General features: G+C 50.7%; 1 protein-coding gene across 1 annotated transcript; it reads right to left on the bottom strand.

Moving 5' to 3' along the window:
- Positions 1-4,203: 4,203 nt before the first annotated feature.
- On the bottom strand, positions 4,204-24,078 carry LOC119964200. Its single transcript, XM_038793486.1, has 5 exons — positions 23,985-24,078; positions 11,125-11,454; positions 9,730-9,978; positions 6,165-6,269; positions 4,204-4,409 (listed from the first exon to the last, which is right to left on the bottom strand). The coding sequence occupies exons 1-5, from the start codon at positions 24,055-24,057 to the stop codon at positions 4,336-4,338; spliced, it is 831 nt and encodes a 276-aa protein (XP_038649414.1). The 5' UTR covers positions 24,058-24,078; the 3' UTR covers positions 4,204-4,335.
- Positions 24,079-24,421: the final 343 nt, after the last annotated feature.

Below are 24,421 nucleotides of genomic sequence, written 5' to 3'. Positions count from 1 at the left end.
CAGCCTCTTGCATTAAATTGGTGCAGTTTTAAGTTGTGATGTTTACAGGAAGTCACTTTATTTCACAAAATGTAACTATCTTTAGTTCTTTAAGTTAAGAATTAAGTTTTGTAATTAACTTTTGTAACTATAGTTCTTTTAAATTTTAATACCTGTTGAATGTGCTGCTATATTTAGCACACCAATCACTTTCAAACATTGATTTTATACATACTTTATATAGATTTTGTGTAATTGCTGTAACTTTGTAACTTTTGCAAAACTGTTCTGTAAGCTTAATTGACAGATATAACAAAAACATACTATGGCAAAGCAGTTGTCTCAGTAAAAACACATTGATAAGCACCTGTTTTAACGAAGTTCTATAGATCAATTAGATGTCCAATGAACCCATGTTCTTAGACATCGCCTTATCTCAAATAAAAGCAGACATCAAAACTATTTTCACTTATAGTTTTTACATTACACTATATTAGTACTTGATAAACTTCATTATTAGTTTTAAGGTTGAATAGAATGATAAAGTAATTCATTCTAAATAACCACAGAGAGAAGTAACATCATTCTTCAAATGACCTGTCCAAAACATAGGGTCACTGACAGGAGTCTGATTTAACACCAATTTAATGAGGTTTGAATCGATGAGCACAAGATATTGATCATGGGGGCATGACAACATATTTCCCCATACTGAACAAATGGTCAAGGGAAATAGCATGAAACATTGTTTTAGCTTAACAAGAAGTCATAGAAATAACAAACAAACTTTCATGAGGGGGGGGTCCCACAAGTACTTGACGCCTGAAGGGGCCGGTCATGGGTCGATGGGAAATGACATCAATAGATGACCATCGCCCACCAGAAACCAATTGGAGACGGATCATGCCCACCTGTACCAATCACAGATTGTTCACACACCCCTTAAACCAATCAAAAATTCACCTTGCTTCATTTAGGCCAATGAGAATGCAATAACATCATTAATAATAGTAAGAAGTTTTACAACACCAGGTTAAAGTCCAACAGGTTTGTTTCAAACACTAGCTTTCGGAGCGCAGCTCCTTCCTCGGGTGAATAGCTAGTGTTTGAAACAAACCTGTTGGACTTTAACCTGGTGTTGTAGGACTTCTTACTGTGCCCACCCCAGTCCAACGCCGGCATCTCCACATCATCATTAATAATGCTGTGGGTTGTGGTTTGGAATGAGTTAATGAGAAGCTTTCACTGAGCAAGTTACGCTGCAAGTGACTGTGTCCAGAGGGGAGCAGCAGTGACAGAGAGAGAGAGGGGAGTTAGCGTGTGAACTCTGTGTACAAGGCTGAACCAGGAAGCAGAGCCGTGGTGGGCTAGTCAAGCCCCATCCTGTCTTTAATAGGTATTAATTAACAACTTATTAAAGATTTCCTGAGTTACTTCACCAAACTGGCTCCCGTTGCCTAAATGGTTAAAGTCTCAAACACGGTTAGAATTTAAGTTCAAATAATAACTGGACCTTACAGTTCCCCTTCAAGGAGAAAGTTGAGAGGAGATTTGATCAAAGGTTTCAAAAACTTGAGAGATCTAAATAGAGAAGATAAAGAGACACTGTGCCTGTTGGCATAGGGCTGAGAAGCAGCGGACACCAATTTTAAGGTGATTGGTGAAGGGACCAATGGTGACATGCATAATCTACCTCAATAGAAGAGGGCCTGTGCGGTGTACCCTTTCTTTTTATTATGACCTTATTTCATATATTAAAATGGGGATAGATCAACCTTTCCAGCTATGCCCACAGGCCGAGAATACATTTTAAAGGACCAGTCTGTGTGTGTGTATTGAGTCCAATAGACTGCTTTGCTTATTTACCAAACTGAAGATGTCCTTAAGTTAGATTCACTTGTCAACCTTTTGCCAATAGACTATTGGGCTGGACCTGGTGTGAGGATTTGTGTGTAAGGTTCCTCACACAGCGGGATCTTAATTTAATCAGGCAGCAAGTACCTGGTGTGGGGTCGCACATTCCACCAAGACAGCAATGCCCTGCAGGCCTACCAGCTCGATTTAAATTGGTTTATTTTAGTCCATTCACTTCAACTCGTGGAGATAACATTCTCCAACAACAACTTGAATCTGCATAGAACTTTTAAGAAGTTGCTTGGTAGCACAGTGGTTAGCACTGTTGCTTCACAGCGCCAGGGTCTCGGGTTCGATTCTCGGCTTGGGTCACTGTCTGTGCGGAGTTTGCCTGTTCTCCCCGTGTCTGCGTGGGTTTCCTCCGGGTTCCTCCCACAAGTCCCAACATACGTGCTTGTTAGGTGAATTGGAAATTCTGAATTCTCCCTCTGTGTACACGAAGAGGGGATTTTCACAGTAACTTCATTGCAGTGTTAATGTAAGCCTACTTGTGACCCTAATAAAGATTATTGGTATTAACTTGAATATTGCTAAAAAAATATATTTTATTGAAGCTTTTTGTATTGTACACATCAGGACAACTCAGAAGAAAAGCCCACTGTAAGGGAAAACAACACATTTACACTGTAAGTAGAGAGTGCTGATTGGTTGGTGTACGAGAAGAGTGTGCTGATTGGTTGGTGTATAAGAAGCGCGTGCTGATTGGTTGGTGTATAAGAAGCGCGTGCTGATTGGGTGGTCTCTGAGAAGAGTGCTGATTGGTTGGTGTATAAGAAGCGCGTGCTGATTGGGTGGTCTCTGAGAAGAGTGCTGATTGGTTGGCAATCAGACCATTCTCTTGGATGGGAACAAATCAAATAGCAATTGGATAAATACTGGAACAATATGGGGAAAGAATATGGAGTGTAGGATCAATAGCTCTTTTGAAAATGCTGGAAAATCTCAACAGGTCTGGCAGCATCTGTAGGGAGAGAAAAGAGCTAACGTTTCGAGTCCACATGACCCTTTGTCAAAGCTAAAGACAGGGAAAGTGGGAAATATTTATACTGTGGAGTGAGAATGAAAGATGAGTCATAGCCACAGAAACCCAGGGAAACCAGGTGCTAATGGCCACAGAAACCAAGGGGAAAGAGCGCTAATGGCAGTCCCCAGAGAGAACAAATGATGTGAGAGGCCAAACTGCAGAGAAAATAACATTAGAGGGTAAACTGTGACAGATGGAGATGTGGGGGGCGGGGAAGGGGGAAGCAAAGGGGAGAAAGGGTAAGGAAAGGTGGATAAGATGGGGGGAGGGGGGGGGAAGAATATATATAAAGAAAGACAAGAGAGAAAGAAATGGTAAAAGACAGTTAAAATGAAATGGGATGAAAACAAATGGGTCGAGGTGGGGTAGAGCTAATCATCTGAAATTATTGAATTCGATGTTGAGACCGGAAGGCTGTAGCGTGCCTAACCGGAAGATGAGATATTGTTCCTCCAGTTTGCGTTGTGCTTCACTGGAACATTGCAGCAGGCCAGGGACAGACATGTGGGTATGGGAGCAGGGTCTTGTGTTAAAATGGAAAGCAACGGGAAGGTCAGGATCCTGATGGAGGAGGAGTGGACTAGATTGTCTCGGAGGGAACGGTCTCTGCGGAATGCTGACAGAGGGAGTGAAGGGAAGATGTGCTTGGTGGTGGCATCACGCTGGAGTTGGCAAAAATGGCGGAGGATTATGCTTTGCATACGGAGGCTGGTGGGATGAAATGTGAGAATGAGGGGGACTCTATCCTTGTTCTGGGAGGGAGTGGAGGGGGCGAGGGTAGTGGCGCGGGAGATGGACCGCACACTGTTGAGGGCCCTGTCCACAACTGTAGGTGGGAAATCACGGTCGAGGAAGAAGGAACACATTTTCGAAGCACCATTTTGGAAAGTGGCATCGTCGGAACAAATGCGACGGAGGCGAAGGAGTTGAGGGAAAGGGATGGAGTCCTTACAGGGTGTAGGGTGTGAAGAGCTGTAGTCCAGATAGCTGTGGGAGTCAGTGGGCTTGTAGTGGTTATTAGTGGATAGTCTATTGCCGGAAATGGAGACAGAAAGATCAAGGAAAGGAAGGGAAGAGTCTGAGATTGTCCAGGTGAAAGTGATGGAGGGGTGGAAACTGGAAGCGAAGTTGATGAATTTTTCCAGGTCCGGACGAGAGCATGAAGCGGCACCAAAATAGTCATCGATGTGGGAGGGGACCCGGATAGGCCTGGAACAAGGAATGTTCCACATACCCCATAAAAAGGCAAGTGTAGCTCGGACCCATGCCGGTACCCATTGCTACACCTTTGATTTGGACAAATTTGGGATGAGTTAAAGTGATTAAAAATCTGTCCATCTCAGCCTTAAACATATTCAATGACCCATATCTTTTGAAGAGCTGGTAGGCTGAATGGTCTCCTGCTGTGTTGTCTGATTCTATGATTCTAGCTCTCTTAGCAAACTGTGTCTTCTTACAAATGCTTCCAACTGGATACATGGAGTCACATGCCCTAAGTGAAGAAAGGTAGAGATGTTATACAACTTCATGATTTTGTCCAACACCAAGCCATCTTAAGCTGCTTCATCAATGACATTCCCTCCATCATAGAGTCAGAAATGGGAATGTTCGCTGATGACTGCACAATGTTCAGCATCATTCACAACTCCTCAGATAGTGAAGCAGTCTGTGCTCGCATACAACAAGAAAGCCACACAAGTGTCATGCAATGGCCAACTCCGACGAGAGAAATTCTAACCAAACAGCATTCTCATCACTGAAACCCCACATCCCGGGAGTTACCACTAACCAGAAATGGAACTGGACGGGTACCGATTGCTACACCTTTGATTTGGAGAAATTTGGGATGTATTAATTCCGTGGTGACAAGGGCAGGTCAGAGACTAGGAATCCTGCGGCGAGTAACTCTCACCTCCTGACTCCCCAAAGTCTGTCCACCATCTGCAAGGCACAAGTCGGGAGTGTGATGGAATACTCTCCACTTGCCTGGATGAGTGCAGCTCCAACAACCCTCAAAAAGCCCGACACCATCCAGGCCAAAACAATACATTTGATCAGCACCCCACCCATCACTTCAAACAATCACTCCCCCCACCACCGACAAACAGCAGCAGCAATGTGTACCGTCTACAAAATGCACTGCAGTAACTTACCAAGCCTCCTTGGACCATTCGGCCCACCAAGTCTGGTCTGCCATTTAATGAGACCATGACTGATCTGATATGATGATCCTCAACTCCACTTTCCTGCATCATCCCCCACCCATCGATTCCTTTACTGATTAAAAATCTGTCTATCTCAGTCTTAAACATACTCAATGACCCAGCCTACACAGCTCTCTGTGCTAAAGAATGCCACAGGTTCACCACCCTCTGAGAGACAAAATTCCTCCTCATCTCTGTCTTAACTGCGCAACCCCTGACTCTGAGATTCTGCCCTCTGGTCTTAGACTCGCCCACAAGAGGAAACATCCTCTCAGCATTTACTTTATCAAGCCCCTGAGAATTATTTATGTCGCAATAAGGTCGGCTCCCATTCTTCTAAACTCCAATGAGTACAGGATCAACCTACTCAACCCGTCCTCATAATAATATCCCTCCATACCCGGGGTCAACCCAGTGGACCTTCTCTGGCCTGTCTCCAATGCCAGTTTATCGTTCCTTAGATAGGCGGACCAAATCTGTTCACAGTATTCCAGCTGTGGTCTAACTCGTGCCATGTATAGTTTTAGAAAAAAAATCCCAATTTTCTTTTACTCTATTCCCTTTGAAATAAAGGCCAACATTTAATTTGCCTACCCTATTACCTGCTGAACCTGCATGCTAGCTTTTTGTGATTTATCCCCTTGAACAGCACCTGTTAAACTCATGACCTCTACCATCTAGAAGGTCAAGCGCAGCAGATACCCGGGAACCCCACCACCTGGAGGTTCCCCTCCAAGTCACTCATCGTCCCGACTGGGAAATATATCGGCCGTTCCTTCACTGTCGCTGGTTCAAAATCCTGCAACTCACTCCCTAACGTGGAGATGGAGGAGCAGCGCTCCGGAAGCGAGTGATTCCAAACAAACCTGTTGGACTCTAACCCGGTGTTGGAAGACTTCTTACTGGCCCCTCCCTAACAGCCCTGGGGGTGTACCTAGGTTCAGACTGTGGGAGCGTCATCGAACCTGGGCGTAATTATATTTGCTTTCTAAAGGTGCCACGCCACATTTAACAGAAGAAACTTCCTGATGATGAAGACTCACTCTTGTATTTGCGATATCCAGAGTAACCCGCCAGGAGAAGGAAGAAAATGACCAGGATACAGAAAACCCGGGAGATAGCGATCAGACCCACGCCAGAATGTAGGGCTGCAAAATAAATAGCAGAGAAAGCAGGCTCAGGAAAGACTGAATTACAGCTTCTCCACATTGACAGTATTGGAAACTCGCTTCACAAATCAATTGTCATTGATGTTTGTTGTTTACTGAGACTTATCTCTCTTCCCAGTCTGAATTGCTGACAGCACTCAGTCCTTGCAGTTCTGAGGTTGTGGGCAAAGATTTATTACTGAATTCAGGACAGTACTGAGGGAGAGCTGCACTGTCAGAGGGTCAGTACTGAGGGAGTGCTGCACTGTCTGAGGCTCAGTACTGAGGGAGTGCTGCACTGTCAGAGGGTCAGTACTGAGGGAGTGCTGCACTGTCAGAGGGTCAGTACTGAGGGAGTGCTGCACTGTCAGAGGGTCAGTACTGAGGGAGTGCTGCACTGTCAGAGGGTCAGTACTGAGGGAGTGCTGCACTGTCAGAGGGTCAGTACTGAGGGAGTGCTGCACTGTCAGAGGGTCAGTACTGAGGGAGGGCAGCACTGTCAGAGGGTCAGTGCTGAGGGAGTGTTGCACTGTCAGAGGGTCAGTACTGAGGGATTGCTGTATGCTTGGGGGACAGTCCTGATGATGATGCTGAAGGGGCAGTATTGCCTTTGACTTTCGCAGCTCAGTTCCGGATCTCAGTGAATGGCAGAAGTAGCTTGTGTTGCTGAATGCCCTCCTCCTGTTGTGTAACAGGCTTGAGGAGGGCTCTTCCTTTTTCTGTGAAATTGGTTTTGAGGGCTGAATGGCTTCATTCTGGCTCTTTTTCTCATTGCTTTGTTGAGGTCTGAAGGGGTGGGGTTCAGCGATGATACCTCTTAAAACTGAATAATTAGCATGCCACTACAGTAGTTTTACATAAATTACTTTATTAAGGATTGGGATGAATTATAGGACTGAGTAATCATTAATAACCATTAAACATGTATTTGCGCACTGCGAGCATGGGCGTCCACAGGATTCTGACAGAAGGATCTGCCTCCTAAATATGGGTGAGTACATTTAAATTTACCACCCAGTAGACAGAGGAGTTACGGATCAGGCGGTTCTGCCCGAAAAAGGGGTTAAAGTTGCGAATAGGTAGCGGTGAACACTCGCAACACTGAGAACACGCTAATGTTGGGTGGGCAAAGACGGACTTTTTTGCCACGCCGTTGAGCAGAGCAGGATAAACCGCCGCACGGTAAAAAGATTGGAAAGGGTAGGGCCCCACGACGATTTGATGGAGGCCAAAACAGGGAACCCCAGAGGGGTTCAGAGCAAGTGACCAGTCAGACAAAGCTGGTGGCATTATTCTGAGGTTGAAGGTGTAACAAGATTTGAAACCCCACTGCTTAGGGCAGCTGTGGAGAAAAGGGGGTAGGGAAAAAAAACACGACAACCTGGACAAGATGGCTATTTAATCAAGCTTGTTACATGTACACGGAGAACAGGCTGGATATCTGCCAAGACCCGTTCTACCGAACAAAGACCAGAACACGGTACTTATACAACGTTCAAAAATCAATAGCCCACCCCCAGTTGGACACGATCCAATCCCTGAAGCTGCTACTTTAAAACTTATCCAATAGAATTGCAAACAGTGTTTAAACTTCACCCAATAGAATCGCAAGCGGCGCATGATTGATCCTCATCCTGACAGCTATGCTTGCTAGTAATTTGCTGTGCATTTATTGTCTGTGAAATCGCCGGGGGGGGGGTGGCAGCATAAATCCTGCAAATTCTCCAGTGCCGGATTTTTGGTGGGGGAGGGAATCGCGGCGCACCGGTCGGCGGCTGCTGGCAGCGGCCCCCCAGGCGATTCTCCGGCTCGCGATGGGCCGAGTGGCCACCCGTTTTCGGCAGGTCCCGCCGGCGTAAATCACAGCAGCTCCTCACCTGGCTCCACGGGCGGCCTGCCGAGTCCTCGGGGCGGGGGGGGGGGTGGATCTGGCCCCGGGGGGGGGGGGGGGGGGGGTCTGGCCCGCGGTTGGGACCCACCGATCCCCGGGTGGGCCTGTGCCGTGGGGGCACTCTTTCCCTCCGCACCGGCCGCTGTCAACCTCCGCCATGGCCGTTGCGGAGAAGAATCCCGCACACGCTGGCACTCCCGCGCATGCACCAACTGGCGCCGGCCGGCGGAGGCCCTTTGGCGCCGGTTGGTGTGGCTCCAAGCCCTTCCCCGCCAGCTGCCGGGGTGCCAAACACTCCGGCGCCGGCCTGGACCCTGAAGGTGCAGAGGATTCCGTACCTCCGGGGCAGTCCGACGCCGGAGTGGTTCACGCCACTCCTCGGTGCCGAGTGGCCAGCCCCGTCGGATAGGGGAGAATCCCGCCCAGGGCAGCAAAACCAGCTTCCTGCATTGTTTCACAAAGAATCAGAAGTGATGTCCTTCCGGACAAGTTCGCTATCCTAAATATCATTTGATTACTTATTACTGCTATGTCCTAAAAATACATGTTTCATGGTTAATAATGATAACTCAGTCCTATAATTCATCTCAATGCTTAATAAAGTAACTTATGTAAAAGTATTCTAGTGGCATGCTAACTGTTTAGTTTTAACAGGTATCATCGCTGAAACCCCCCCTTCAAGGTCCCGTCTCAGTTTCTCTCGCTTCCCCCTGGAACTTTTACAGAAGATATATCATGATGTTGAATGTAGTGTGAAAAATCAATAAATTCTGAGTGAATTTGTCCCCTCGCTGTCTATTGCTGCTTTAAGAGAACAAAAAATGATCTCTTCCACTGGGTGTGTTTGCTGAGGCTGCATTCTGCTGGGAGAAACTCAAATAAACTAATTTAGTTTAGTTCACATACTTCAGATGCTGCATATCTGCTGGGACCTCGCTTGAAATCTGGGTGTCTACTGGGACAGCTGGACTCTGCTGGAACATCCAAAAACTCTGCTTCGACCATGCCGGGGAATCTGATGGGACTCTGCTGGAACCATATTGGGACTCTGATGGAACATCCACAAGCTCTGCTGGGACCATGCCGGGGAATCTGATGGGACTCTGCTGGAACATCCACATGCTCTTCTGGGACCATGCCGGGAAGCTGATGGGACTCTGCTGGGACCATGTTGGAACTCTGCTGGAACATCCACAGGCTCTGCTGGGACCACGCCGGGAAGCTGATGGGGGTCTGCTGATGTTCTGCTGAGGGTCTGCTCAGTCTCTGCTTGGACCAAGCTACAACTGTGCTGGGAATCTGCTGGGATAGACACAGACTCTGCTGGGACCTAGAGCTTTGGGAATTAAAGGAAACATCAATAGTTGGGGGAACAGCTGTCACCACACTTTGGTTTAAAGTATCTGTTGGCTGGTAGGTAGACTGACTGAGATGAGAAGTGCCTCTCTGAGGAGGCTCCTCATGAGTGTTGAGCACTAAATTATTTCCCCCCATATGTTTGTGTGTGCATTTAATAATACAAACATTGAAAATTACCTTTGGCAAAAGATCAATATGTTCAATACATACCAATAACCATGAGCTGGTATTCAATTCTGTATTTCCCATTCCCAATCACACATTTCCATTTGTCTTCACCCGGCCTGATATTCCTGACTGTTTGGAGTGCGGACGCTTGAATCTTGCTGGCATTCTCAGGGTGGCTGCTATTGGCCGAGTTTCTCCTGACTATAGATGGCACAGAAAGAGCCAATGACACTCGACAGAACAGAGTCATGGTCTGTCCTTCCGTAAGAGGACCACGGGGCACAGCTCCAACTGCAAGGAACCAGATGTACATGCATTTGTATAGCACCGCATCACAGCTGACAAACATATCACAGCGACTCACGCACAGAGTCGGGTCACACAGGTAGTCTTTTAATGCGTTTGAATGCCGTTTCTTTGACGTACAGTAATTGTTCCATAGGAAAACATGGCAGCCATTTTGTGTAGGAATGGCAGCCATTTTGTGTAGGAATGGCAGCCATTTTTCACTGGGGAAGAAATTTGTGTGGCGCTCGTTTTCTGGGTGTAAATCGGACACGATGATACCAGTTTGAGAGCTGACGCTCAGTCTGGGCGGGCAATTCAGGCTCGCTCAGTACAGTCCCTCTGACAATATGGTACTCTCTCAGTGCTGACCCTCCAACAGTACAGCACTTGCCCACCATTGCCCTGCAACAGTGCAGCACTCCCTCAGTACTGACCCTCTGACAGTGCAACACTCCCTCAGTACTGACCCTCTGACAGTGCAGCACTCCCTCAGTACTGACCCTCTGACAGTGCAGCACTCCCTCAGTACTGACCCTCTGACAGTGCGGCACTCCCTCAGTACTGCCCCTCTGACAGTGCGGCACTCCCTCAGTACTGACCCTCTGACAGTGCGGCACTCCCTCAGTACTGACCCTCTGACAGTGCAGCACTCCCTCAGTACTGACCCCCTGACAGTGCGGCACTCCCTCAGTACTGACCCTCTGACAGTGCAGCACTCCCTCAGTACTGACCCTCTGACAGTGCCGCACTCCCTCAGTACTGCCTCTCTGACAGTGCAGCACTCCCTCAGTACTGACCCTCTGACAGTGCAGCACTCCCTCAGTACTGACCCTCTGACAGTGCAGCACTCCCTCAGTACTGACCCTCTGACAGTGCAGCACTCCCTCAGTACTGACCCTCTGACAGTGCAGCACTCCCTCAGTACTGACCCTCTGACAGTGCAGCACTCCCTCAGTACTGACCCTCTGACAGTGCAGCACTCCCTCAATACTAGACTGGAACATCAACCTTGATTTTTGTGGCTCCAGTACTTGGAGTGGGACTTGACCCCAGAACCTTGTGACTCCGATGTGATAGTGCTTGGACCCGTGCCCCACCTGACCATTCTGCTCAATTCCTCCCCCTTTTTTACAGAATGGCCCCTTTTACCTTTCACTGCTATGAGTTGGAACAGTGCGTCTATGAGACTTTCATTGCTCTTCTGGTCACAGGTCAAGTTCCTGACATCTGTAAACTCCACGCCATCGATCCGCGTGCTGCGATCGGCCAGGATATGCAGCCGTCTCTGTGAGGTGTAGAAGCTTGGATCCCTGGACATGTGGCTGGAGTTTAGCGCAGTCACTGACTGTTGAAAGTCTTCTGCCTTTCCGGAACAATTATGGTGCACCTTCCAGAACCAGGACACATACTGGCACTGTGGGCAGGTTATGGGGGCTGAGAGGTTCACTGCAGATCCCACAGTAGCATGCACGGTTTGAGCTGTAAATACCAAAACCACAGTCATAGGGTGAGGACTAGAACCTTTAATTCACCCTCTCATTTAATGTTCCATTGACTTGTTGACAATATGAGCCACTAGCCACAATTTATTGTTTGTGTTCTGTTGAGGTTGAAGTGTCTGGCTCAGTCTAGTTTTAGATTGACGTGGATGATGGAATAATGAGTTATGTATCAGGTTTGTGGATCACACTAACTTCGGGGTGTAAACACTTTCCTGTTTGTTTCCTTTGTTCCCATTTCTTATGTGTTATTTTGGTCTGTGGGCCCATAATCGGAATGTGTTAAGCAGAAGACTCGAGGTTTAACTACCCTGCTTGTCAGCGCACTGCGTTCCCAGGTTTTGTTTGGGGACAGAAGAGTGGATCTTAGGAACCAGGTTTTGAGGGAGTTGGATCAATTGATTAACTGGCAACTGGTGGGTTGGCCGGGGACAGTGTTCTGCTTGACAATGGCCAGTGATGTGGTACCTGCATGATGCTTTTTGTGACAACTTTAGGGCAGCACGGTAGCATTGTGGATAGCACAATTGCTTCACAGCTCCAGGGTCCCAGGTTCGATTCCCGGCTTGGGTCACTGTCTGTGCGGAGTCTGCACATTCTCCCCGTGTGTGCGTGGGTTTCCTCCAGGTGCTCCGGTTTCCTCCCACAGTCCAAAGATGTGCAGGTTAGGTGGATTGGCCATGCTAAAATTGTACTTAGTGTCCAAAATTGCCCTTAGTGTTGGGTGGGGTTACTGGGTTATGGGGATAGGGTAGAGCTGTGGACCTTGGGTAGGGTGCTCTTTCCAAGAGCCGGTGCAGGCTTGATGGGCCGAATGGCCTCCTTCTGCACTGTAATTTCTATGATCCATGAACTGGGCAGAAGTGTTTAGACCTTGGAAGTGAAGGGCACTGTATCTTTCTCCTGCTTGCTGAATTGAAAGAACTCCTCTATTGTTCTGAAAGCAGTGAGTACCTGGCACATCCTGTGAACCTGAAATGATGCTGTGTCTGCAGAGAAGGTAGACAACCCTCCCAGAGAAAACCATCTCAAGCCTGGAGGGAAGAAGTATCAAAATGAAAGACTGAACTTCAGAAAGACATTGGGCGGAATTCTCCGCTCCCCATGCCGGGTGGGAGAATCGTGGGAGGGCCGGGCGACTCACGACACGCCGCCCTGGCACCCCCCACGATTCTCCCACCGCCCGCTCGGAGAATCGGCGCTTGCCGTTTTTCACGGCGACCGGCGATTCTCCGGCCCGGATGGGCCGAGTGGCCTGACGTTCCCGACCGGTTCACAACGGCGGCGACCACACCTGGTCACTGCCGTCGTGAACATGGCACCAAAGTTTTGTTTATGGCCTGTGGGGGGCGGAGAGGGGAGTGAGCACCACGGCCGTGCTTGGGAGGGGACTGGCCCACGATCGGTGCCCACCGATCGTCGGGCCGGTGTCTCCAATCGACGCATTCTTTCCCCTCCGCCGACCCGCAAGATCAAGCAGCCACGTCTTGCGGGGCAGCGGAGGGGAAGACGGCAACCACGCATGCGCGGTTTGGAGCCGGCAGCCATCGTGACGTCAGTCGCGCATACGCGGGTTGGAGCCGTCCAACCTGTGCATGCGCGGCTGACGTCACTTAGGCGCAGCCGTCGCGTCATTCCGGCACGCCGCCTCGACGCAAGTTCAAGGCCCGGCCGCCGAGATTTACGGAGCGTCGCTCCTAGCCCCCTGGAGGAGGGGGGAGGGAGGTGAATAGGGTGCAAGGAGCGGCCTCCGAGGCCGTCGTGAAACTCGGCCGAGTTCACGACGGCCTTCCCGATGCCGCGCGGGAGCGGAGAATTCCGCCCATTGGGCGCGATTCCCCGCTCCCCACGCCGGGTGGGAAAATCGCGGGAGGGCCGGGCGACTCACGACATGCCGCCTTGGCACCCCCCGCGATTCTCCCACCCCCCGCTCGGAGAATCGGCGCTCGCCGTTTTTCACGGCGACCGGCGATTTGCTGGCCCGGATGGGCCGAGCGGCCTGATGTTCCCGACCGGTTCACGCCGGCGGCAACCACACCTTGTCGCTGCCGTTGTGAACATGGCACCAAATCTTCATTTATGGCTTGTGAGGGGCGGAGAGGGGAGTGAGCACCACGGCTGTGCTCGGGAGGGGACAGGCCCGCGATCGGTCCCCACCGATCGTCGGGCCGGCGTCTCCAAGTGACGCTCTCTTTCCCCTGCGCCGACCCGCAAGATCAAGCCGCCACGTCTTGCGGGGCAGCGGAGGGGAAGACGGCAACCGCGCATGCGCGGGTTGGAGCCGGCCAACCTGTGCATGTGTGGCTGACGTCACTTAGGCGCTGCCGCCGCATCATTCTCGGCGCGCCAAGATTAACGGAGCGCCGTTCCTAGCCCCCTGGTGGGGGTGGGGGGGGGGGGTGGTGAATAGGGTGCGAGGAGCGGCCTCCGAGGCCGTCGTGAAACTCGGCCGAGTTGACGACGGCCTTCCCGATGCCGCGTGGGAGCGGAGAATTCCGCCCATTGATTGGAAGTCATCCCAGTGCATCAAAGACCTTAAAAATATATTTGTATTAATATTTTATTTCCTTTTCCACCACCCTTTCCCCTCTGTGTGTGTGTGTGTGTGTGTGTATAGAAAGTGGGGGTACTTAGTAAGGCGGGGGTAGGAAAGGGGTAATAGATAGTAAGTTACATTTCCTGTCCGTTTAAGTATAATGCTGTACATAATAAAGGTTATTTGTGTTAACCAAGGACTAAGCTCAACCAAGGACCTTGTGTATTTTAAATAAAATCGAAGTTCACCCGTGCTGCGGTGCTGAGTCCAGTGGGGCTGGGATTGACCGCTCACTCGCCCGGGATGACGTGACAGGAAGCAGAGTAAATACTGTAGATAGTAGCAAGTTGCTTGTTGCAAAGGCACATTGGCAGCCAGAGTGAGGGAGCCCGTGGCGGATGGAGTTCGATGTGGTTAAAGGTGAGATTGGCCACAATGGGTCCTTTCAAAGATAGGTCAGGATTTTTTATTTTAAAATGGTGAGACAGTGGAGGAGCAGAGAAATCAGAGCGGACATTTCATTTGCCTTTATAGCGTTGTCAGGCTGGGAGCTAATGTGGGCAGCAAACACAGGCTAACACATCCTGCAGAATAGTAGCTGCCTTGTGAGACCCGCACAGCCTTGCTTTCCTGTGGTCAGTTTAACACTCTCTTGGGGCTGTAACTCACAGCTTGCACTGTAACCAACACAGAAATAACTTTAACCTTGAGACTTTTAGTTTGTGAGACGTCAGCCTACATCATCTTCGGTTTCCGGCTTGTTTGGCCCTTCAATAGTCAGCAAAGTGTGACAGCAGATCATTAACAGAAGAGAATGAGGCCATTCAGTCCCTCTGATTCGTGCTGGTACCTATGCTTCACACAGACCTCCTCCCAACCTACTTCATTGAACCTAACTAACATATCCTCCGATTAGTATCATAGAGCCAGGGAATTCCTACTGTGCAGAAGGAGGCCATTCGGCCCATCGAGTCTGCACTGACCCCCCGAAAGAGCACTCTGCCTCGGCCCACTCCCCTGCCCTATCTCCACAACTCCACCCATCTTTTTGGACACTGAGGGGCAACTTACCAAGGCCATTTACCCAACCTGCACAGTTCGAACTGTGGGAGGAAACCGGAGCACCCGGAGGAAACTCGCACAGACACGGGGAGAACGTGCAGACTCCACACAGACAGTGACCCAGCGGGGAATTGAACCTGGGACCCTGGAGCTGTGAAGCAGCGGTTCTAACCACTTGGTCACCGTTTTCACTCTCGCGTATTGACCAGGTGCTGGATAAAGAAGATTCTCCTGAATTATTGGAGTTATCAGTGACAGTCTTTACATTGATGGGCCCTGGATCTGCTCTCTCCCACAAGCAGGACATTTTCTTCACACCTACCCTAGCAAACCTTTTCATCATCGTAAGGACTACCTGGTCACCCACCTCCCTTCTCGAGCCTGTCAACATCTTGGAAATACAACTGCTGTGGACAGCGAGGTGGGTTGTCTGCGGTTGGGAGGGGGGGGGGCGGGACATTCATTAACTCACTGAATCAGCTGAATGCAGTTGTATAGAACCATGGTGAGGCCGCACTTGCAATATTGCGTCCAATTCTGGTCGCCACACTACCAGACGGGGCTGGTTTAGCTCAGTGGGCTAAGCAGCTGGCTTGCAATGCAGAACAATGCCAGCAGCGTGGGTTCAATTCCCGTACCGGCCTCCCCGAATGTGGCAACTGGGGGATTTTCACAGTAACTTCATTGAAGCCTACTTGTGACAATAAGCGATTATTATTATTATTATGAATGTAGTTCATTTTAACACATTTCAACTCACCGTTGATGTTGTGTCATTGGCTTTGCTACTTGTGCAAGTGCTTCCTGATCCACAATACATCGTTTCTGTGACTCCTCAGGAACATTGAACCGCAAGGGGCCATTTCGCCCCTTGAGTCAGTTCCGCCATTTAATTAGATCACGACGAACCTGTTTCTCACATTCCTTGATTCCTTAAACCAGGTGATTCTAACTACCCAACAAAAGTCTATTCACAAGCAAAATACTGCGGACGCTGGAATCTGAAACAAGAACAGGGAACGCTGGATAAACTCAGCACGTCTGGCAGCATCTGGAAGGAGAGAACGCAGAGTTTACGCTTCGAGTCCTTTGGCTCTTCATCAGAAGTGAAGAGAGGGAGAATGCGTTAAATATGAAAGCGTAGCTGTGTGAGATTGCAACAAAAAAGTGACAACTTTAAGAACAAAATATAGATGGCCTGGTGTGGGAGGGGGAGTGTGTGTGTGTGGGAGTGGGGGGCGGGGGGGTTGCATTGAGGCAATATCTATTGGGATATCTATCCATCTCAATTTTGAAACTTCACAAATGGCCCCTAGCCTTTGCAGGGAGAGTTCCAGTTCTCCAGGGCCCTTCCCGTGACAGTGTTTCCTGACATCACCCCTGTGTGGCCTAGCTCCAATTTGAAGGCTATGTCTCCTTGCTCTGGATGCCCCCCAACCAGAGGAAATAGCGTCTCTCTATTTATCCTGACAACTCTCTCGATCATCTTTATCACCTCAATTAGGCCACTGCTTAATCTTCTACATTCAAGGTAATCCCAGTCTTGTCAATGTAACCTGCCCTCATACTTTAACATTTTGGGCTGGGGCTGTAGAGTTGCAGATTCTCCTCAATATCTCAGCTGTACAGCCACTCTTTATTTGTGAGTTTTGTTAGAACACAAGAAGTATGAGCCTGAGTGGCTCGTTGAGCCTGCTCCGCCATTCTATACGATCATGCCTGATCTTGGGGTTCAACTCCATTTTCCTGCCCACTCCCCTTTCATCCCCGTTCGACCACAGATCTGTCCATCCCATTCTGAAATGTATTCAGCAATGGAGCATCACTATCCTCTGGACTGGAGAATTCCAAAGATTCCCAACTCTTTGAGCGAAGTAATTTCTCCACATCTCAGTCCTAAATGATCAGCTCCTTACCCTGAGACTGTGGCCCTGTGTTTTAGATGTGGTAAGGTAGCACAATGGTTAGCACTGTGGCTTCACAGCGCTAGGGTCCCAGGTTTGATTCCCAGCTTCGATCACTGTCTGCGTGGAGTCTGCACGGTCTCCCCGTTTCTCCGTGGGTTTCCTCCGGGTGCTCCGATTTCCTCCCACAAGTCCCAAAAGATGCGCTTTTCAAAAAAATTTAGAGTACCCAATTCATTTTTTCTAATTAAGGGGCAATTTAGCTTGGCCAATCCACCTAAGCTGCACATCTTTGGATTGTGGGGGTGAAACCCACGCAGACACGGGGAGGATGTGCAAATTCCACACGGACAGTGACCCAGAGCCGTGATCGAACCTGGGACCTCAGCGGCGTGAGGCAGCAGTGCTAACCACTGTGCCACTGTGCTGCCCATACTGAAAAACGTGCTTGTTGGTGAATTAGACATTCTAAATTCTCCCTCAGTGTATCCGGTCAGGAACCGGTGTGTGGCGAATTGGGGCGTTTCACCGTAACTTCATTGTCGTGCTCATGTAAGCCTACTTGTGACACTAATAAAAATTATTATTATTATTAGATTCCCCAACCAGTGGGAACAACCTCTCAGCGCCCACCCTACCAAACCCCTTCAGAATCTTCTACCTTTCAGTGAGGTCGTCTCCCATTCTCCTGAACTCCAGGGAATAGAAACCCAATTTACTCAGCCTCTCATCATGGAGACAACTCCATCACCCTGGGGCCCAATCTAGTGAACCTCCCCTGTATTGCCTACAATGCAAGTGTATCCTTCTTTAAATATGGAGACCAAAACTCCACACAGTATTCCAGATGTAGTCTTATCAAAACACTGTACAAATGTAGAAAGATTTCTTTATTCCCATCAGGGGCTGATTTAGCTCACTGGGCTAAATCGCTGGCTTTTAAAGCAGACCAAGCAGGCCAGCAGCACGGTTCAATTCCCGTACCAGCCTCCCCGGACAGGCGCCGGAATGTGGCGACTAGGGGCTTTTCACAGTAACTTCATTGAAGCCTACTCGTGACAATAAGCGATTTTCATTTCCTTCACCTCTCTTGTAATAACAATGCCATTTGCCTTCCTAACTGCCCGCTGTACCAGTCTGCCCACTTCCTCTGCCCATTGGCTGAACACGGCCAAGTCTCTTTGAGCATTAACGCTTACAGAACAAGTTTCACACCTTTTGAAAATTTTTTTGAGTTTCTATTCTCATGACCAAAGAGAACAACTCCGCATTTCCCCCAAATTATGCTCCATCTGCCACCCTGATGGTGAGTGGTGGCTGTCCGCCCAGATCACGGGGAGCGAGAACGAAGCTGACGCGAGGCAGGGGTGGGAGCGGGTCTGACAGCCGAGACAGATGTGATCAACTGATATAATAGGCAGCCTCGAACAGTGCTAAATCCTTCCTGGCTGGGATATGCTTTGTGACAGCAGAGGGCACCAAATGCAGCTCAATTTGAAGGGATTGGAATCACTAACGATTAGTGATCGCGGAGTTTCAGGAATCTGCTGCCGTGAGAACAATTTCCAGTCCCGCGTTTTGACTTTGGTTGTGGTTTATTTGCGCCAGGCCACTAGGGGGCGCACACCCCACGCATGCGCGGATGGTGGGCGGGGCTTTCCGTGTTTCGCGGCAACGGCTGGCGGGCAGCTCTTCCGGTCACACCCCGTTGTCAAGGGGTTTTCCCATCGAATGCATCCCTCGCCGCGGGGAGTCCCGCTATGGGGGGAGGGGGAAGCCGCAATGTCAGTCAGGGTGAATCAGTCTGGGACTTTATCATTTGCAACTCGGCAGACATCCTGGATTAAGTTTTGAGATGCAGACTGAAACCTGGAATTAGGGAGTAAATTAAAACAGAATCATGTTCGGATTGACTGATCATTTGTCAGTCAGAATGATTAAAATTCTCCTCAGAAATAAATCCGCGTTTTTGACAGGAAAATTCGCAGATGACATGCAAAGGATTTATTCCATTTTATACCAATCAATGTATCCTTTGGTAAATCAATAATAAATGAACGATGGCAAATTTTAAAATATCCTCGTCCACTGTGGGGTTCATGACCACGGGCGGGATTTTCCAGCCCTTCCTGCTGCCGGGATTTTCCCGTCCCGCTGAAAGCTGCCACCCCCCCCCCCCCCCCCCCACCAGTTGGCGGGATGGGCAAGCATCCCACTTGGGTGACTGTCTGTGCGGAGTTTGCATGTTCTCCCCGTTTCTGCGTGGGTTTCCTCCGGGTGCTCCGGTTTCCTCCGGAAGACGTGCCGTTGGGTGAATTGGGCATTCTGAATTCTCCCTCCGTGTACCCGGACAGGCGCCGGAATGTGGCGACATGTCTGTAAATGAGGGAACTGCTTGTGGAAGACGCTGATCAGACTCATAACATCGGAAAAGGCCATTCGGGCCTTGGAGCCCATCCCTGTGCTAGCTCTCCAACTGCAGGGCTCTGCTCCAGTCCCGGCTCCCAGCTCCCTTTCTAATCCTCCTTTACAAACCTCCGCCGAGTCTCCATCAACTGCATTTTGTTTCTTCCTCAGAAACCCCCTGTGGCTAAATATTCCCTCCTTTTACTGAATAGAGAGCAGGGATACAAAGTTGGCCAAGATACAGACAGCAATAGTAAACAAATGCTTTCTCGAACTGGGCGTGAAGTGTACAGCTCTGTTCACCAGGGGTCAGAATTAGGTCCACTGCTCTTTGTGGATCGATATTAATGACCTTCACTTGGGAGTACAGTACACGGCATATTTTCAAACTTTCAGAAGATATAAAACTTGAAAAAGTAGCAGACAAGGACGGAGATCAGCCAGACACACAGCAGGTGGAACACAATTCGCCGAGGTGTGTAGTGATACATTTTGGAAGGAAGAATGAAGAGAGGCGATATAAACTAAATAATACAATCTGATCGAGGGTGTAGGATCAGAGAGACCTGGGGAAGTCTTTGAAGGTGGTCGGACAAGTTGGGAAGACTGTTAAAATAAAGGTGGGATCTTGGCTTTTATTAACAGAGGGTCGAATGCAAAAGCAAGAAAGTTCTGATAAAGTTCCCCAGAACACTGGTTAAGTCTCAGCTGGAGTATTGTGTTCAATGGTGGATATCATCATTAAAGAAGATTGTCAAGGCCTTCGAGATGGAGCAGAAAAGATTTACAAGAATGATACTCGGGATAAAGAACACCCTATATGTCAAGACACTGGAGAAGCTGGAACGGTTCTCCTTAGAGATGATGAATGGGACATTGAATAGAGAAGTTCAAAAGGTATAAAAAGCTTGGCAGTGATGGAAGGGCTGGTAAGCAGCAAACCCGGATTTAAGCAGATTGACAACATGAGGAAACATTTTCTTTACGCTGTGGGTTGTAATGGTCTAGAACACAGGGCGCGATTCTCTGCTCCCACGCTGGGTGGGAAAATCACGGGAGGGCCGGGCGAATCATGCCACGCCGCCCTGGCACCCCCCCGTGATTCTCTCACCCCCCCCCCCCCCAAAAACTGGCATGTCGCGTTTTTCGACACGCAGTTCGGAGAATCGCCGCTCGCCGTTTCTCACGGCGACCGGCGATTCTCCGGCCCGCATGGGCCGAGCGGCCTGCCGAACCCGGCCGGTTCACACCGGCGCCAACCACACCTGGTCGCTGCCGGCGTGAACAGCGCGCGACAGGTGAGTGTGGGGCCTGTGGGGGGGCGGAGGGAGGATCGAGCACCACGGGCGTGCTCAGCAGGTGTCTGGCCCGCGATCGGTGCCCACCGATCATCGGGCCGGCGTCTGTAAACGACGCACTCTTTTCCCTCCGCCGCCCCGCAAGATCAAGCCGCCACGTCTTGCGGGGGCAGCGGAGGGAAGACGGCAATCACGCATGCACGGGTTGGAGCCGGCCAACCTGCGCATGCGCGGCTGACGTCACTTCGGCGCCATTGGCCGCGTCATTCCCGGCGCGCCGCCGCTCCTAGCCTCCCGGGGGGGGAGGGGGGGGGAATAGGGGGCAAGGAGCGGCCTCCGACGACGGAGTGAAACACTCCGGGTTTCACTTCGGCGTCGGCACTCAGTCTCCCGTTGGGAGATTCGCGCCCACACTGTCTGAAGGGTGGTGAAATGAAAAAAAAAATGGAAATTGCTTATTGTCACGAGTAGGCTTCAATGAAGTTACTGTGAAAAGCCCCTAGTCGCCACATTCCGGCGCCTGTTCGGGGAGGCTGGTACGGGAATCGAACCCGCGCTGCTGGCCTGCTTGGTCTGCTTTAAAAGCCAGCGATTTAGCTGAGTGAGCGGTGGTTCAATTGGAACTTTCAAAAGGGAGTTGCATATTGAACTGAAATGGAACATTTTCAGGCCGATGGGGAAGAGTAGAAAAGTGGAGCTAGGGCAGCACGCGGCGCTGCTGAGGATCCCAGTTTGAATCCCGGCCCGGGTCACCAGAGCCGGCCCAAGGTACCGGCAACTCGGGCAGTCGCCCGGGGCGCCATGTGCTAGGGGGCGCCAGAGACTCGGGTCCTGCGCATGCGCAGTTGGGCCGGTGCCAACCAGCGCATGCGCGGTGGCCGCCCTCCCCCAGGACGGTTCCTTCCGCCCCCCCTCCGACCCCCCCCTCCGTCCCCCTTCCGTCCGCCCCCCCCCCCGGCCCCGCCCCCCCATCGGCCCCCCCCCCTCGCCCCCCCCCCTCTCGGCTGCCCCCCCCCTCCTCGGCCGCCCCCCCCCCCTCGGCTGCCCCCCCCCCCCTCGGCCGCCCCCCCCCCTCCTCGGCCCCCCCCTCCTCGGCCGCCCCCCCCCTCGGCTGCCCCCCCCCCTCCTCGGCCGCCTCCTCGGCCGCCCCCCCCTCCTCGGCCCCCCGCCCCCCCTCCTCGGCCCGCCCCCCCTCCTCGGCCTCTGCCCGGCCCCGCCCCCCCCGGGCCCGCCCCCCCCTCGGCCCCCCCCCCCACCGAAGAGCGCCGAAGTTCAGCTTGCCCGGGGCGCCAGCAACCCTAGGGCCGGCGCTGCGGGTCACTGTCCGTGTGGAGTTTGCACATTCTCCCCGTGTCTGCGTGGGTTTCTCCCCCACAACCCAAAAACGTGCAGGTTAGGTGGATTGCCTCGCTAAATTGCCCCTTAATTGGGGAAAAAAATAATTGGATACTCGAAATTTATAAAAAAAAGAAAAGTGGAGCTAATGGCAGAGCACCTTCAAAGGGTCAGCACAGGCTCAATGGGCCGAATGGCCTCTTTCTAAGCTGCATCATTCATTGATTCGGAGGCAAGCGGATTGGCTGCCAGTTTTGTTGCCTCTCCCTCGCAGTACAGAACACATTTCTACAACCTTTGATTCTCTGACACTTTAAAAAAACTTTTGTTTTTCCAATTAAGGGGCAATGGGCGGCATGGTAGCACAGTGGTTAGCACTATTGCTTCACAGCGCCAGGGTCCCAGGTTCGATTCCCGGCTTGGGTCACTGTCTGTGCGGAGTCTGCACGTTCTCCCGTGTCTGCGTGGGTTTCCTCCGGGTGCTCCGGTTTCCTCCCACAAGTCCCCAAAGACGTGCTGTTAGGTGAATTGGACATTCTGAATTCTCCCTCAGTGTGCCCGAACAGGCGCCGGAATGTGGCGACTAGGGGATTTTCACAGTAACTTCATTGCAATGTTGATGTAAGCCTACTTGGGGGGCTGGTTTAGCTCACTCAGCTAAATCGCTGGTTTTTCAAGCAGGCCAGCAGCACGGTTCGATTCCCGTACCAGTCGCCCCGGACAGGCGTCGGAATGTAGCGACTAGGGGCTTTTCACAGTAACTTCATTGAAGCCTACTCGTGACAATAAGCGATTTTCATTTTCATTTTCATTTCACTTGTGACAATAAAGATTATTTATTTAGTGTGGCCAATCCACCTAACCTGCACATCTTTGGGTTATGGGGGTGAGACCCACACAGACACGGGGAGACCCAAACTCCACACGGACAGTGACCTGGGGCCGGGGTCGAACCCAGGTCCATGGCTGGGCAGAACCCTGGCAATGCCCAGAATCCCAGGCACTTCCAGGGGGCAATGCTGGGGGAGCCCATGTCATAGAGGGGGGTGGGGGGGAACCTGTGTTTTTTTTAATTTTTTACATTGGGGCACCCTTCTTGCTGAGGTTGCTGGTGGGGTGGGCTTGTTTAGATCCTATCCAGCCAGTGTGACGTCGTGGGACATGGTTCCTCGATTGATTCTCTCAAAGTGTTCAGACATTCAGCGGGAAAAGCTGGCAACGCAGTTGGTGGGCTACAGAGCACTCTCCTTCCCCCCCCCCCCCCCAAGTTGACACTTTGAAACATTGGGAAAACCCCGCTCACTGTGGCTACAAGAGCTGGTCAGAGGCTGGGATCTCTGCAATAAGTAACTCACCTCCTGACTCCCAACAGCCTGTCCACCATCTACAAGGGACAAGTCAGGAGTGTGATTGAATAGTCTCCACTTGCCTGGAAGAGGGCAGCTCCAACAACACTCATGATGCTTTGCACCATCTGAAACAAAGCAGACCCCCCTTGATTTTTCCCCTTGCCACGAATATTCACTCCGTCCTCCAGCACCTAAGCTGCACTGGAGCCACACACCAAGGTGCCTTCGACAGCAACTCCCAAACCTGCGACCTCTACCATCTAGAAGGACAAGGGCAGTGGCTACATGGAAACACCACCACCTGGAGGTTCCCCTCCAAGTCATTCACCATCCTGGCTGGGAAATCTATCACTGTTCCTTCACTGTCGCTGGGTCAAAATCCTGGAACTCCCTCCCTAACAGCACTGTGGGTGTACCTACACCACATGGACTGCAGCGATTCAAGAAGGCAGCTCCACCACCACCTTCTGTGGGGCAGCCATAGGTGGGTTTGGCCTGGTGACAGGATCAGCACCCAGTCGACACAATCTTCTGGTATTCACTCTATTTATCAGCCAAAAGTTTCTATGATGTTCTCAGACCCTATTACATACTTCCCAAAGCAATGTGACAATCCTTACCTTGTAGGCAAGAGGGGGGCTCCCAACATTGGATGAAGACAAATGTCAGGCAAATCAATAGATTTATAGCCATTGTTGCTGCGGTGAATTATCTGCCTCTGACCTGACTGTCCGAAACTCTCTTTGTCTGAATAAGTCACTTCCTGTGATTAGCTACTATTTTAGGATTGTACGAGAAACACTATCAGCAACGCCCACATCAGCACCAAATACTCTGACAGTGCAGCACTCCCTCAGTACTGACCCTCTGACAGTGCGGCACTCCCTCAGTACTGACCCTCTGACAGTGCAGCACTCCCTCAGTACTGACCCTCTGACAGAGCAGCACTCCCTCAGTACTGACCCTCTGACAGTGCAGCACTCCCTCAGTACTGACCCTCTGACAGAGCAGCACTCCCTCAGTACTGACCCTCTGACAGTGCAGCACTCCCTCAGTA

The sequence above is a fragment of the Scyliorhinus canicula genome, chromosome 4 (genome assembly GCF_902713615.1).
Source record: "Scyliorhinus canicula chromosome 4, sScyCan1.1, whole genome shotgun sequence".
Taxonomy (NCBI): domain Eukaryota; kingdom Metazoa; phylum Chordata; class Chondrichthyes; order Carcharhiniformes; family Scyliorhinidae; genus Scyliorhinus; species Scyliorhinus canicula.
The sequence above is the reverse complement of the archived record's forward strand: the minus strand, read 5'-3'. Positions and strand labels throughout refer to the sequence as shown.